Source organism: Helicoverpa zea, chromosome 10, assembly GCF_022581195.2.
Source record: "Helicoverpa zea isolate HzStark_Cry1AcR chromosome 10, ilHelZeax1.1, whole genome shotgun sequence".
NCBI classification, from domain to species: domain Eukaryota; kingdom Metazoa; phylum Arthropoda; class Insecta; order Lepidoptera; family Noctuidae; genus Helicoverpa; species Helicoverpa zea.
The window spans coordinates 2055903-2072718 of record NC_061461.1 but is presented as its reverse complement, the minus strand read 5'-3'; the positions used below and the strand labels follow the sequence as shown (position 1 = coordinate 2072718).

Here is a 16816-nt window from a genome sequence, read left to right as displayed (position 1 = left end):
CCGACTGCAGTAAAACTTTTAAAAGTAAAAAATAAAGTTATTAGGAGACTAGTGTCGTTGTTCGTGTTGTCGCAGAAACAGATAAAACTTTTAAACTATGGTAAATTAGCTTTTAGTAAAGAGTTTGAAGTTTGAATTGTGTTACCTATATCGGGTGTGTCGTTCACAATCACATTAAATTCTATCGCATATACTTTATGGTATTCTATGGCGAATTGTAAAAAAAATAACCTAATCCATTCAGTGGTTTAGCCACAGTTCTCATTTTTCGTTTTCATAATTTACAACATCATGTGTAATACAGAGATAAAGTTAGGAGTATCGAATGTTTTGATCAGTTGACAGCTGTCAGTTTTCAAGGAAGAATTACAGTTGTTTGTAATGACTGACTTTTATATGGTGTTCTAATTTTCGCTCATTTTTATTCTATTTACTTTGTTTGAAAAATTAATTTTTTTATTTTTACGTATTTTTCTTTTATCTTTGTGTTAATGGACATATATTAACCAGTATATTAACGCATTTCATTTAATGTGATTATGAACGACACACCCGATATAAGTAGTCCATTTTTTTTGTAAGTGTAGGTATTAATTTTGTATATTTTTTTTTTTTTTATAGTAGGCCTACCTATGGTTTAATAACTAAAAACACCTGTGTGCCTTCTGGAGCTCCTTCGTGTACCAGGGCCGCTGTAACTTTTTCGTACAATCAAGCAGTCCGATATGGTGACAATCTAGACTATGCTATGACTATGTTTAAAAAACCTTAAGTGTAACCTAGTGTTTGATAAAAAATAAACCCTTGACCAAAAATACTTTTTCAACAAACGTATAACTAACTACATGAAACTTTATGTTTGTACCAGCTGGGACACTGGACAATTTTAATTGTGTGACATATCTTTATGTGACCACATGACACATGGATAAAAATATTAATCAAATCCCGTGAAAATTAAACCACATTCAGGTCCGATCATAAATCCCGCTATTTTATTATGATGTGACCTCCAAAGCGTTGCGGTTTTTCACACGAATTCTGTTTTTTTTATTCATAACGGAACGCCAGGGGTTACGAAAATATTGGTACTATTGTGGCAATACTAGTTACTAGTCACAAGGGTCATAAGGAAGGATCAACTTTAGGTTAATGTGTTTTGCAGTACCTTGCCTTTTGGTACTCTTTAGTAAAAATGATAATTTGGTGAAATATAAATATTTTCCAAATCAAAAAGTTTTCTTCTACAAAATCAATTTATTTTATGGCTTGTAAATTCGAGTTTGGTCGATTAGCAACAAGCAATTTAGGTTTATTTCACTTGCACTTAGATCAAATTAGTAGTCAATTTGAATTAGGTACTTACAGAAATAGGTAGACAAGCAGTATTAGTTGTTTAACTTACCTACTCCAAATTGAACGCCAATTCTCATTGCGGTAAAAAACGTGAAAACAGAGTGCCATTGAAATCCCGTCAGTTCTGAAGGTTTTGCTGAATATTTTTAGCTTGAACAGTGCTCAACGTTTGTCGATTTAAATCGCGGGTTGAACACTCATTCATGTTTTTGCTTACATAAAAAAATCTGAGCACATCTCAAATTCTCTTCTGATTTATTAGAAGTTTGAATATAAAGTACCGGTACTTTAATGACTGGGTTTGAATCCATTTTAAAAGACTGCAATAGATATCTTTAAATGGTAGTATATTGTGCTTTCGCCTTCGTTTTAGGTTTCTGTAGTGCAGGGTTTCTTAAAGTGGGGTCCACGGACCCTTAGGGGTCCGTAGCATGTCAATCAGGGGTCCGCAGTAGCTAGGTGGAGACGGGCGCGGGCGCGAGCCCGGACAGGCGCGTGATTTCTCGCTACTTCGCCCCACACCGCCCGCGCCACCCGCTCGCTCACTCAGTCTCGCGCCCGCCCGCGATACAAGCAGACGAGTAACGAGTTAATTGACACGCTGCGCCGCGCGCCGCACGGCACAAAATATCCACCACTTGCATTGTTTTAAATTAATTTGTGAAACGAAAAGGTACGTAACAAGATAATTAATAAGTATTTTTTTATATACAAACTCACTTATTCAATTGCATAGGTAACTGTATATTACATTGTTTCAATGTTACATTACATTGTTTCAGCTTGTTCAAGAAAATGTCCAAGAAACGAAAGTATGACGAGTCTTATGTCAACTTTGGGTTTACTTTCATGACTGAACGTGATGGAACTCAAAAACCGCAGTGTTTTTTATGCGGAAAAGTCCTTGCTAATGGAAGTATGAAGCCAGCAAAGTTGTCAGAACATCTTAAAACTGTCCACCCTGGAAATGTATCTGATAGCATTGACGATTTTCGTACTAAGAGGGCTCGGTTTGAAAAAGCTGGCACTTTACCTAAATTAGGATTCACCCCGACACAAAAACCATGTCTTGAGGCATCTTACAAGGTTGCTTACCGTATTGCTCGGCACAAGAAGCCACACACTATCGCGGAAACATTAGTGAAGCCTTGCGCTTTGGATATTGTGGAACTTGTGTGTGGTAAGAATGAAAGAAAGAAGGTTGAAGCTGTTCCCTTATCCAACGATATCATTCATTCTAGAATTGTTGAAATGTCGTCAAATGTTTTAAAGCAGGTTATTGAAGAATTAAATGCTTCACCGTTTCCGTTCAGCATGTCGATTCTATAAAATATCACAACTCACTTCGACATCACTCTCACTTCGACTTCGATCTAAAGGTAGAATTCCGTGGACGCGACAATAGTCAACCTTTGAAATTGTATGGCACCGTTGTCGAGGCCCGTGACAGTCGCGCGCGGCCGACGAATTTCGTAAGCTGCTCGCGGCATTGTCAAAAATTTAATTCTGGTTTTACTAAAATTCTATAGATGTTATTAAGCGCTAGACCATGTTGAGAAGCGTACGGCCGCGAGCGGCTCACGAAATTCGTCGTCCGCGCGCGACTGTCGCAGCCCTCGGCAGCGGTGCCATACATTTTCATAGGTTGACTTTTGTCGCGCGCGGCTGCGACAATCGCGACCCACGGAATTCTACCTTAAAGTTTCGTGATTGACATTGTCAAACTACACTAGCGCTTCACTATCGAGCGTGTTGACAAGTTGAACTAAATCAAAGTCGAGATTTTGACAGATTTGTCAAAATCTGTCTATCTATAGGGGAGGTAGGGGAGAGATGGGCAGTTGGGAGACATGATCAAATCAGAATAAAAGGGGGGTCCTTTTATTCTGATTTCTGATCATAGTTTTGTTTTTTTTTAATTGGGTAGTTTACGTTACCGACTGGTAACGGTGTTCATCCATAGACTATCTGTCATTTCTGTGAGTTGTCAAGAACAAACACTCGTAAAAGTACTTAAATATTTTGTTGCGGTTTCGGATCGTTATAAAGAGAAAACTAATGAAAGGTATGTGTATTTTCTATTATTAATTATTGATTGTCAAAATCTCCAGTTACAATTATAGTAAGTCGATGCAATCCACACCTATTATACCTTTAGAAGAGAGTACTACAGCAATAGTTAATGGGCCCCACGTTTTTATTTTAGTCTAATATGACCGGGACCACCTACGTAGGTTGACAGGTAAGTAACTATTTTTTATTTTCTAGTTTTCAGTGCACATAAGATAAAACCGTTTAACTTATTATAAAAGTTTTTTTACCGATTTTTTTTTCATAAACTAAGTCAAAAGTGTCCAATGCTCTCTATGGTAGGGAGGCTTTTCTTCGTTAGTGAAAATTTGTGAGGTTATAAATCTGCGCGAAAAATCCTTTATAGAATCTTGTTTCAGGTACCGTTGCCAACTTGATCTAGAGACTATTATATTTAAAATAGTGTTTAAATAAAGTTCTAAGTGTTTTAAAGTGATTAAGTGCCTACATTTAACGATGGCTAGAATGTTTTTGCTTAAATCTTTATTAGAAGAAGCTCATGCTTTAGATAATTTAGAAAAGCGTCAACAATCTGCTAGAATTCGTAGTTTACCTTTATTAACTCGCGATGATGACTATGTGAGCATATATAGATTGTCAAAGGAGCTAATTGACCAACTGGAGTCTGATTTACTGCCCCTGATAAAGCCCACAAAACGTCGAGGCAAAGGACTTACAACTCGTGTAAAAGTAAGTATTGACACAGTTTATAGTTGAAAAATTGTAATCAAGCACACAATAATAAGAAAAACACTTAGTTCTTAATAAGGAGTATTCCCTTTATGTGGTTTCCCCGCCAGCTGATATGTTTTCAAAAGCCTCTGTACTTCAGTTATAATATTGGTATTCTCTTAAGCATGAAAATAACCAAATTGGTCTCAATTTTGTTTTCACTAAATCCAGATAAAGTAGGTATTACATTTTTTATTGATTTATTGTTTCACAGATACTATGTACTTTATCATTCTTGGCTAGTGGCAGTTACCAGAAGGTTATTAAAGAGGGCATCAGAACTTATTTATCGCAACCGTCTGCATCTCGTTGCATAAATGAAGTAGTGGAAGCTCTGAACAATCCGGCCGTAGTAAAAAAATATATAAGGTTTCCTCAAAATCAGCAAGAAAGGCAAATTTTAAAAGAAAGGTTAGTACCTAGATATAATATAATTTTAATATTATTATAATTAAACTGACCCTTTTATTTTTACAGTTGATCATGTTAGTGATTATTGTAAATTACAGGTTCTACAAAAGGTTTGGGTTTCCAGCCACCATAGGCTGTATTGATGGCACTCTGGTGGCAATGAAGAGACCAGCAGAGAACGAAGAACGGTTTTACTGCCGCAAAGGCTACCATGCAAGAAATGTGCAATTGGTAAAATGGATTTCAATGTTGTAATCAATTATAATTAGGTATAATAGAGTCATTGTAATTTATTTCTTTTTCAGATAACAGATGCAGATTTAAATATTTTACACGTGGATCCCACATATGGAGGAGCTACTCACGATAGCTTCATTTTTAATTATAGTGCTATCAAAGACCATTTAGAGGCATTAACAAATGCTGGTGAAGAAGTAGTTTTGCTCGGTAAGTAGATCCTTTCCTGACCCTGCTTCAGAATATAAGCCTAATTACTAAGTATAAAAACTACATAGTTATTTTTTTTTCAGGTGATTCAGGATATGCTCAGCGTGCCTACCTCATGACGCCAATTAGTGGCGCTGAAGAGAATTCCCCTGAAGCTTATTACAATAAGCGTCATTCAACTGCTCGCAACTCAGTTGAGAGAACAATAGGCCTCCTAAAAGGACGATTTAGGTGCTTATTAGTACACAGAGTACTCGACTACCATCCAGATGTAGTTGCAAAAATAGTAATTGCATGTTGTGTTTTGCACAACATGTGCAATCGCGCGGGAATTCCGGCAATCTCTATTTCCGAGGAAGAAAGAGTAGAAGAGCTTGAAATAATTGCTGAAGCAACAAGGAGGCAAACTAGAGATTTACCATCCAACGCCGATTTAGCTTTAGGTCAATTACGAAGGCGAAACTTCGTGAATGGGCTTTGGCGTTCACGTCATAATTAATGGGTGCTAATTAAATAGACTTCTTTTTATTATCATTATTCGGCCCAAAAATGTATGTTGGCTTCTAAATTACTAAGTCAGCCACAATTAACTATGCCGGATTGCTGAACCAGAGGTCTTGGGTTCGATTCCCGGTTCGGTCGACATTTGTGTGATGAGCATGCTTGTTGGCCGTGGTCTGGGTGTGACAATATGTATCTATACTAATATTATAAAGAGGAAAACTTTGTTTGTTTGGTTGTAATGGATAAACTCAAAAACTACTGGACCAATTTTAAATATTCTTTCAATAATCTTAGCTGATGTTTATTTTGTTTTGATTGAAAAAAATAAAAAAATAAACTTATGTAAATTAGCTTATTTATTGTTCAACCACCTATAACAATTTACCTAGTTTAGGACCTCGAAGTTTAGTTTAGGCCGAAGCCAAACGCTGAATCCCTTTTGAGACAACTTTAATCTAAAAATTCTGTCCCTCTCTGCACTCCTCTCCAGAAAGGACTGCATGATCTGCGTATTCAATCTTTGTATCTCCAGCTGCTGTTCTTCCAACCTCAGGAATCTCTCAGTCATGGAGGAGAATTCCTATCTCTGTTGACGGCCTCTGCCAATGCTTGCAGCCCTTGACCGACTGCAGCTACAGCTTCAGCAAAAATTCTGTCCCTCTCTGCACTCCTCTCCAGAAAGGACTGCATGATCTGCGTATTCAATCTTTGTATCTCCAGCTGCTGTTCTTCCAACCTCAGGAATCTCTCAGTCATGGAGGAGAATTCCGTTCGCCGTTGTGATGGTGGAAGAGCAGCAACTGAAGACGTGTGACGTGCTGAAAAGAGAACACCTATTACTACATGCGTTAATAAAAACTCTTAAATAAATAGCTGCCTTTCGTTGTGATTTGTCTCAAAAATTGTTTTGATGGTTATTTTTAGTTTGTACTTACACACAGAACCACCTCGACTACCACGAACTGTCCTAGAGCGCCGAGAAGGTGAAGCCACTGAAGCTGTGTGACGTGAAACTAAAAAGATAAATATTTACATTTTAAAATTCTCGATCTAATGGTAGAGAATGCTGTTTAAATGTATTTTTTACCTACATGATGAAGCCGCAGTTCTTGGAATGACTGGGGAGGCTACTGGGGTGGAACCACGGCGTGAAGGTGAAGGTGTGGGCGTATGGGAAAGTGTTACAGTTGGAGGGGACAGGCTGGGATGATAAACATGAGGATTTGGAGGAGGAGTGTTGTCTAACTGGTTATTCTGAAACAACAGAAACAATCTTAAAAAGGCCCACTTCCTAATATTGAAATTAAATATCGACAATTCCAAGTGACACAGTAAATAATATTAAAGCACTTAGAATTTCAGAGATAGATACATACCCGTAAAATGCTTTGGCTAGTTCCAACAATGGAGCTGGATGAGGAAGCAAACAGTTTTCTCGAAATTGCACTAGCTGGTGGTCTGTAATTTCGAGGTGCTGGACTGTCCTCAATCAGGGCGGAATCCTGTAAATTGGATAAAATGGTATCTTCCTTGTGGGATAAAATTAAGATTATAATATTATTAGGGTTATTACAAGGATGAATTACTATTTCAATTATATTGGTAATAATAAAATGAATTTCAATATTTATAGATACTAATAGAATATAATCTAGACACATCATATACAGACATATTTAGTACAAAATAGCTTACATAAAATACAATAGCTGCTGATTCCTCAGTAGGCCGTGCCTGACTCTGCTGTTGTTGTGGTACATTAATCTATAATAAGTTAACATAAAAAAAAATGCAAGATAAGAGTGTAAAATAATGAATTCCATAAAATTATGAATTAAAAAATATCTTACGTTGTCATCATTAGTATTGTATATAGGTTGTGCTTCGGGTGATGGAGACGGCGTATCATTTTCCTGAAACAGGAAGGTAAATTTAATATAAAATTCACTTAACACTAAAAAGGGTCTAATCCACAAAAAAATGGGTGCTGTAAAAACGACAGCAAACCTTGCAGAGTGTTTCTAGTATTACTTACCAATTGCATTTCTGAATTTCTTACCGGAAACGGCTGAATGCCTAAATGTGCATCTCCTGTGGAAAAGCTTTCACCACCACACAAAGCAACAATCCTTTCCTCAACCTCAGTTAGCATCATTTCGTCCTCCACCCCACCACCAGTCCTACGCCTAGCAGCAGAGCGTGCTGCAACTTTTTTTTTAATGGCGCTTTTTTTGTCAGTCCAATACTACAATCAAACATTTATTTAAAATTAAAAAGAAAATTAGTTGTCTCCATTTCCACAATATTCTTGGTCAAAAATTGAAAAAGATTACATAAAATCAAAATAAAATATTTATGAATTCAAGGAACACACTTGAAACCAAGACTATCGGCTATCGCATAAGTGGTTTGCTTTAAGGAATGTGAAGTGGTTCTAACATACTGCTGCAAAAAAAAATACTGCTAACCTTGGTCCACTGTTTGTGGGTTTTGATGGTGCCACCTATACTGTTTAAGCGCACGGCTAATTCCTCCCACTGGCTTCGACTTCGCTCTCTGGCATTTTGCGTTCTCACGAAACCCTTCGCCAGGCCAGGGTTTTGCTCCATAAACTCAACCAGAGTTTCAACCTGAGCCGACGAAGGGTGAGACGACCTGTCATTTGGACTGAAATTATTGTTGGATTAATAAAATAAACACTTCTTTAATTAATATTATTTTTAACTTTATAACAAGAAATATAAAATTACTTCATGATTTTATCACAATTACGGCGAAAACCGGCGAAAACAAACAAGCTTAAACACAATATGAAGACAGAAGATACCCGATATATTACTTTCCTCTATGACAGAAGAGAAGAAAATATTGTCCACAGATTAATAATGGTATTGGCGCTGTCAGTATTTTTTTTCGTAGGGTAAGCATAGATTATATTCACAGCACGAATTTAGAGATTTCTGTTTATTTTATACTTAAAAGCTGCCTCAAATTCCTTACAATAACAAATTATAACTAAAACATCATATTTAGCTAAAATTCTGTGTCAAAACTGATAAAATTAAAAACTGATTAATCTCGGTTGACATTTTGTCGAGTGGGGAAGTCACTAGCACAGCATTGGTCGATGTCGAGCTCACTTCACTTCGCAAGTGATTAGGTGATGTTTACAGAATGCAAAATCAAGGTCGTTCTGAATCGAATGCGAAGTGAGAGTGAATAGCGAAGTGAAATGCGAGTTGTTGTTCGAATTTTATAGAATCAACGTGCAGGCAGGCCTTGGCCCTGTTGCGCCCCGCTGGGGTTGCTGACAGTATTCTACTTGTGTAGCCCTTTCATTTGATACCCATATTGAGGGGGCTGTGCCATTTTGTGCCGGCGGCCATATTGGATTTAATTAAAGGTGTATACAAAATTTCAGACCAATCGGTTGACAGGAAGAGGGTGAAATTTGAATTACTAAATTTGATCCAAGAATAAATAATAAAACAAACGGGGTGAGCTAAATAAAACCGTTTAAATATCTCGTAATGTTGAAACTGATTGTAATTTTTAGGAAAGCTCTTTCATTATATCTAGCCGAATATAAGAAATGGCAATAAAAGTTGATAATGATCTGTAAAATCTGATTTTTTATGCAATAAATTGTGAAAAAGTGCCCATCCCTCCCCTACCTCCCCTAAAGTATGAAATGACATTACGAATCGAAGTGAAATGCGAGTTGTTGATCGAGTTTTATAGAATCCCAGTACAGTATGCAATTGGATGAAAGCACCGATTTATCACAATGCAGCCAGCTCTTGGTGTTTGTCCGTTATGTAAAACATGATACGCGTAGTATTAAAGAGGAGTTTCTTTTTTGTGACTCACTTTTAGAAACTACGAAGGCTTCAGATGTCTTTGAAATGATTAAAATATTTTTCATCGAACAAAATGTAGACTGGAAAACTAAACTTGGTAGCATATGCACCGATGGAGCTCCCGCAATGCTTGGTAATACGTCTGGTTTTGCGGCTTTGATCAAGAAAGAGTGCCCTCATGTTATAATCACTCATTGTGTCTTGCATCGACATGCCTTGGCTTCACGAACTATGCCTACTTTTTTAAAGGAAGTGATGTCTACATGTGTCAAAATAATTAACTTCATCAGAGCAAGAGCCTTAAACCACCGCCTGTTTAAAAGACTTTGTCAAGAAATGGGGTCAGAACATGAAGTACTTCTTTACTACACAAAAGTTCGTTGGCTGTCAAGGGGACAAGTATTGAAGCGCTTGTTTGAGTTGCGAGAAGAAGTGTTACTTTTTCTGAAAAACAAAGAAAATTCATTGTATGAATGTCTTGAGAGAGAAGAGTTTGTGGAAGGGCTAGCATACTTGGCAGATATATTTACTCATTTGAACGAGATTAACCTGTCTCTTCAGGGTCCTGCCGTCACCGTCGTGGATGCGTCTGAACGGCTGAAAGGATTTTTAGGTAAACTGCCACTTTGGAAAAGGAGAGTGGAATCAGGCAACTTTGCAAATTTTCCAATGTTGGAAGAGTTGATAACACAAAGTGACGGCCGTACGACCTCGAACACGGTACAGACAGAGGTGTCTAAGCATCTGGAAACGTTGAAGACGTCTTTTGAAGGTTATTTTAGTTCAGAATCGCTTGAGAAAGAAACATGGATGCGGAGCCCATTTTTAATCGATATTGACAGTATCAGCGATGAAGATCTTATTAAAGATGATTTAATTGACATGAGATCTAAAGAAGTTTTGAAAGCTGAATTTCATGCAAAAGATCTTGGCGACTTTTGGGGTTCCTTAAGTCAAGCTTACCCTCTTCTTGTCAAGCGAGCTATGTCCGTTCTGATACCATTTGCTACTACGTATCTTTGCGAGGCAGGATTCTCGACTCTGGTGTCAATAAAGACAAAAAGTCGCAATCGATTGAACGTCGCAGATGACATGCGACTTGCCTTGTCGAAGACAGTCCCACAGTTTAACGTTCTCATTGAAGCCAAACAACAGCACCCTTCTCATTACTCGTAGTAATAAGTGTAATTAAAGTTGAATAAAATTATTTTTATATAACTAAGATTTTTTTTTACCAACTTTTTTTGGGCAGGGGTCCGTAGAATTGTTTAGATTTCGAAAGTGGTCCGTGACTGCAAAAAGTTTAAGAAACCCTGCTGTAGTGGATAGGTATAAGTACTGTCAGTTTAAATGCCCTGCTCGGAGGTTGAAAGTCACCAAATAACTTTGTATGGAATACATGTGTGGGCCGGAAGAAAACATCCATGATCTCAATTCTAAAACGAACGCGGCAGAACGATACAGCTTCTATCTTATTTACACGTAACGAACTTTGTTTTGGCAATCCTTCATTACAGTTTACATAAGATCTTTGTGACATAACAACTGTGTGAGGCGACTGTGTACATTTGCAAAGGGACATACTTGCAACCGAGTGCAAGCGTCATATATCAACCTGTCAGCTCAACCAGGGGTAGGAAACTAGTGCGAGAAGTAGATTTTTCGTTGAAGTTTGATTGTGTGATGTAAACTTTGGATTTAATAGTAATACGATTTAATAGCTGTATAATAAGTTGATAAGATTGTACACCGAGTGTAAAGTTGAGACAAATATTCGAAACATATAATGTTATATAATATTTATAGTTTGACACTCCCAGCGGATTGTACAACAAATAACGAAATCGAATAAGACTTTAATGATAGTAATACAGAATAAAAATTAATAAAAATATTCGCTATACTGAAATTCTTGTCAAATTGCTGGTAACCCACAAAAATAAAAGTTATGCCGAAATTCAAATAGCAACTACTAGTTATCATTATTATAAAAGTTAAATGTGTTGCAGAGGCAGTTATTGGAAAAATACATTTACCTATGTGCTTCTACATTACTTTTTATTTCTATAGAGTACATCATTTTCAAAACAATCTAGACAGATTATTGTATTTCGGCGAAGCCTATACTTGCACAGACGAATTTTATATACTAAGGTTTCAGAATAGTTCTTTTAAATCATTGTGTTTGCTAGGATTCGAGTCAAGGTTTTGATTTGAAGTTGTAAATAGTATTACATTAGATATATAAATATAAGCGAAATATTACGCATTTCTGAATGATCCAATAAGAAGATTTGAGATTTGTATTCTTTCTATTAAAATCGGTAGATATCATCTCACAAATAGCGATATAGGTAGGTAACCTACTAAGAAAAAAATGTTTAACAATATTATTGTTGAACCAGTATCGGATCGCAGATGGTATTCGGTCAATTATTACCGTTCAGGGGCTCGTTCATTCAATTAATTTAAAAGTATGTTCGTTGCGGCATACTGCAGACATATTTTGACTGAACCACAGAAAAAAGAGAGTCACGTGAGTCGGCATAGGTACTTATTTGATATTGCAGATACTTGTGACCATACAGTGACTTTTAAGTAAAGCAATAATTTTGGCTAGAACGACTTGACAATCGAAATTCTCCACTTTTGAATTTAGAACTTATCGATAGAACATTTGGCAATAAACTGTAAATTAACATACAAAACTGGCTGGTAATAGATGCTCGCAGGCGTTAACGGCTAGTTATATCAAGTACATTCCAAGTTTAAATTCAAATTTATTTCATGGCCAGGATTTCTTGGTACTAGGAAAGAGTTGTGAGGTTGTATATGTAATATTTTATGTGTATCGGGAGTGCAGGAAGCGTGAGATTGCTCTGCGGGAAATGTGGCCGGTTTATGGCCATAGTAAATTGATTTTTAGTGCCAATCCTTAAAACTGTGTACTCACTGTTCAAGTTATCCTATATTATTGACTAGGAATAGGTCAGGAAGGTTGCTCATGAAATTGAAGTTAAAAACAAATATGGTGTAAATAAATGACGCAGTCATCCGCTTTGGTACATCGTTTGACGCAATGTGTGAGCTTTGTGTAGTCATCAAAATCTATAGGAATAAAAAATGGTTTGATAGAACATTAATCTTTCATGGTTTTAGTTCGTTGTTTCTAGGTAATAAATGGTAATACAATGAATAAACTATTTTAGCTGCATAGCCTCAGCCATCATCTTTTCAACACTGCTTGTTTGGTTTACTGAAAAATAGCTCCCTCTATATAAAGTACATTAAGACAAAAAACGAAAACAATTGATAGTAGTAGACGATATAAATAGAAAAAGAGCCAGTGAGTAACGGCGGATAGTGATGAATGGAAGAAAAATACACGTTCACCCGTCCCATGAATAAATGAATTCGGATAACCCTCAGTGGATCGAAGTTCATCGCTATTGGACTAAGAATTGAATTATTTTTAAAGCATGTAAGGAAGAATGAGAACAGAGAAGAAATTAATTTAATAAAGTAACTGAGGTTCTTGATTTGTTTCCTCAATTGGTGAGGGAACGTAAGTTTTTTGAGGATAGGGCGAGATGAAAAAAGTTTTAGTCGTATGAACTAATACTATCACGCTAATATTATAAACGAGAAATTTAAGATGTATGTTTGACTGTGTTACTCTTCCAAGCAAACACTCCTATATACTTCCTCATATTGCTTTTCCTGTACTTTCGTTAGGACGTGGGTAAAACCCCAGGCTTCCAATACCTATCCAAATTCCGTTACCTAAATTTTATTTCATTCCTACCAAGTTTCCTCGTTTTTGTCTGTGGCAATGCGCATACAGCGACTAGCCAAGCTAAAAAAAAAAAAAACCCCAGGCTACACCTATTTCTAATATTTGTTTAGAATAAATACCTACGCATTTACCATACAATAAAAGAAAACACTTTCCTTTAGTAATAAGCTAAAAATAAATACAGAGCTGCTTTAAGAAAATACAAGAACTAAAATATTCAGCCGCAACTCCAGAAATGGAAAAAAGACACGAAGAAACATGAGATACCTAAGTAATAATACATGATATTATTTTTGTGACACTGTTCGTTGACTAAACTGATTTCCCGTCTGACTAGGATCAGGGTTTATATAAGCCAAGTCGTAAAGGGATGAGCTTGGTTTTATGTCTTAGCTTACCGTAGTCTGGTTTGTGATAAGCCCGTGAGATTATTTATTTACCTCCATATTTTACATGTCATGCCATTCTTCAAACGTATGACTTATTTCTAAATCAGTTTTTCAAGTGTTAGCGAACTTTTCGTAAGTTTTGGCCATTTGTTTATCTAACAATTTATCTACTGGGACCTTTTGTTTTATAAGAATTTTGTACTTTGTTTCTTTTTTTTTGGTATCTTTCAATAACTTCAAAGTTTATCAGCCAGTCATCAATCAAACTGCCTTTCAATTATTCTTAATCTTAAGTCTGCTCCTTTGGGCCGTAAACTAAAAATTCCCAAAGGCTCATCATTCCATGTAGTACATATCTTATGATGTTTTTGAGAACCGTTACGTATATAAAATATACTTATACTCATGCTATGGAACCTGCTTACCAACGATGAAAGCACAAACAAACAAAAATTCAATTTTTAAAAGATCAAAGAGTGCAAGGATCGATAGATCTCATATTTTATTCAAAGCGACATTTACTGAAGGTGCACGTGAAAAGTGCAGTACATTTGGATGAAAACGGGATGTTTGTGCACTATTTTGTGGAAAGGGAAGGCTCGTCTTTTTCTAGAAAATACTGAAATTGGGTCCCGAATAGTTCACCGATTTACTTACACTCGAGCGATACACTGACTCATTGTTTGGAAATACTTAAGATAACATTTTAATGCAATAAAATATCGTACTCAATAATATGGTCATTTCATTCAGTGTTCGGATAAAATCAGCCTAGAGTGACAGCAAACAACGAGAAATGTTTACAAATCCAATATATTTTGAACGCGACCGTTGGCCAACCCAAGCATTCTATATTCAAATGTTTGTCCGAACACAGAAACAAAAGGACATCGTCAGTGTTTCGAATTTCAAACTTCCGGAGCGCAGTTGAGTTTTGAAACCCACATCGAGTGCTCGTTAGCATTTTCACATTTATTTAAAGTTTCTAGATCAATCGACGATAAATTGAAAAATTCAATGTTACTTTTGCAACGAGCGTTTTGCATGTTTGATCTATTAGTTTGTAGACACGAATATTAAATAAATATTGCTTTGAATAAATATAGCATTTTGCGTCATAAACTATAAATATGAAGCTGTTTTCAGGAGGTGTGAGGTTTTACAGCAATAACATGGGATAAAAATGATTTAGTGGTGGTGTAACCACCCTCGGCGGGGAAGATTTATAGCCCGCCTCAGTTCCAATATAGCTCTATTGTTTTAGTACAATATACCGTAAAGGATGCTACAAAAGTTACCTAATTGGGCCCTTCAGTAATAGATGTTTTGAATTACAAGTAGCTGAGAAATGTAAGCGTATATTTTTACCAACTCTCTAAAAAAATTCTTTCTGGTTAACTCTTATTGGTTATTGTAAATACTCATTTAAAATGTACGCTTAAATACTAGTTAAACTTCGTTATTTTTTTTACGTGTTCACTAAAATACTAACCTTCATATTCAGCATTAAAACCTGAGTGTAGTCGCCAGATAAGGCTAATTCAGCCTAATTAGTGGTTCCAAATTAAGTTTCTGATTATTACTCCGGCTCAAACGGATTGTATGATAATCTACTCTTATAAAATATTTACCTTGTTATTTTGTTTGAAACTTGATTGTAATGTCAGAAGATAAAGAAAACTATGTATTATCTTTTCTTTTTTGTTGATAGAAGTTAATTAATACATACCTATTGTAGGCGTAGTGATCTTTACAACATTGTTTAAAGGAAAAAAGGATAGGTACTGAGTGCCTCAAGGACCTGACTTAATGTGATGACAGAATGATTACAATAGAATTGTTAAACAACGCAAAAGCTCCTCCTTATTCAAAATGAAAGGATTCATTATACTAAGAGACATCCCACTCAGGCTTTAAACAAAGATCTGCTTATGTATCAAGTCTTATCCAGTACTCTGGCTTTCACTTTAATTGATTCAAATGAATATTTGAAGGCTACAGTCGTAATACTGAGACGGAAGTTCCGTACCAGGCACTGGCGGGGCAAGGGCAATCCAGTAACAATGCTGCTGTCATTAAATATACAAATTCGTTAACGTAAAAGTTTCCTTATTTACGCATTGCGTAAGAATCGAGGTGGTCCCACGTTGGGCGCCAGCACAGCCCGCGGTCCCACGCTGGGCGCCAACGAGAGTACAGAATCGTTAAATTATTCGCCGTGTTATGCAATGTTCCGCGCCAAAAGTTGTCCTTGAGTCAAGTATTTCTGCCGACGAGAAAATAACTCTGTTTAAAATAGAATAAGTTGTTGCTGTGGCTCAAATACCCGTCTACTTACAAATGAAGTCTGAATTGTTTAAAGATTTGTTTCTAACTTATTATTGTCCGCTCATTTGCCTATGTTTTGATGGTCAATAAGGAGAATAGCTTCACTTACCGGTTAGGTAATTTTATTCCTCTACACTCGTTAAACCACTGAAGAAAATAACAGCCTTGCCTATTTCCACAACCAATCAACGACTCTACCCACTAGTTACCATCATTAATTCCGACCAAGGTACAAGCTATTACGAAATCAGAAGACAAGCAACAGGTTCACAATTTCCAGCAGTTTATAGTTCGTACGCTAATGGTTCACGTTGAGTTACCTATTGGTTCTTTACGAGCAACCATTTAGCAGTTAACTGGACTGCGTGGTGCATTTACCTCGTTTCATGGTTAAGTCGTTTCGTTTATTAGTCTGTAGTTTTGTTAAGAAGTTCTTAAATTTAACATTTATTCATTTAACAAATATTAGCAATTATATTAAATCTGTTTGCTGTTAAAGTACATTTCATATTGACCAAACTGCAGCGTTTTTCTTTTTATGTTCATTTTTTGTTTTGTCCCTTATTTATTTCTTTCTTGCGTCATTTGTGTGTTGAATAAAAGGGTTTTCTTTCTTTCTTTCATATTTGGTAATAAACAGGGGTGGTAAACAGAGACTTCACTATATATATTTTGATTCATTTTTACTATCTGGCGTACTAAAATATTCATTCGTGAAATAAAATTTGAAAAAATGAAACGTTTTAATTGGCTGGCGAATGGCAATGAACAAAATAATAAAAAGAATTAAATTAAAAAATCAACCCGAAAACTGAAAATGTATACAAATGAGGTTTTTCTTTTTTATTTAAGTACATGGCCAGTGTGATTTAGTGCATCGAATTAACACTTACTTACCTTTC

At 36.1% G+C, this 16816-nt stretch overlaps 2 protein-coding genes across 2 annotated transcripts in view; one reads left to right on the top strand and one right to left on the bottom strand.

The window, feature by feature from the left end:
• LOC124634019 overlaps positions 1 to 16816 on the top strand; it is a 111463-nt gene that overhangs the window by 13703 nt on the left and 80944 nt on the right. The window lies entirely within an intron of this gene.
• On the bottom strand, positions 5880 to 8065 carry LOC124634021. Its single transcript, XM_047169420.1, has 8 exons — positions 8010 to 8065; positions 7601 to 7786; positions 7392 to 7454; positions 7237 to 7305; positions 6918 to 7043; positions 6633 to 6795; positions 6477 to 6554; positions 5880 to 6359 (listed from the first exon to the last, which is right to left on the bottom strand). The coding sequence occupies exons 2-8, from the start codon at positions 7694 to 7696 to the stop codon at positions 6106 to 6108; spliced, it is 849 nt and encodes a 282-aa protein (XP_047025376.1). The 5' UTR covers positions 7697 to 7786; positions 8010 to 8065; the 3' UTR covers positions 5880 to 6105.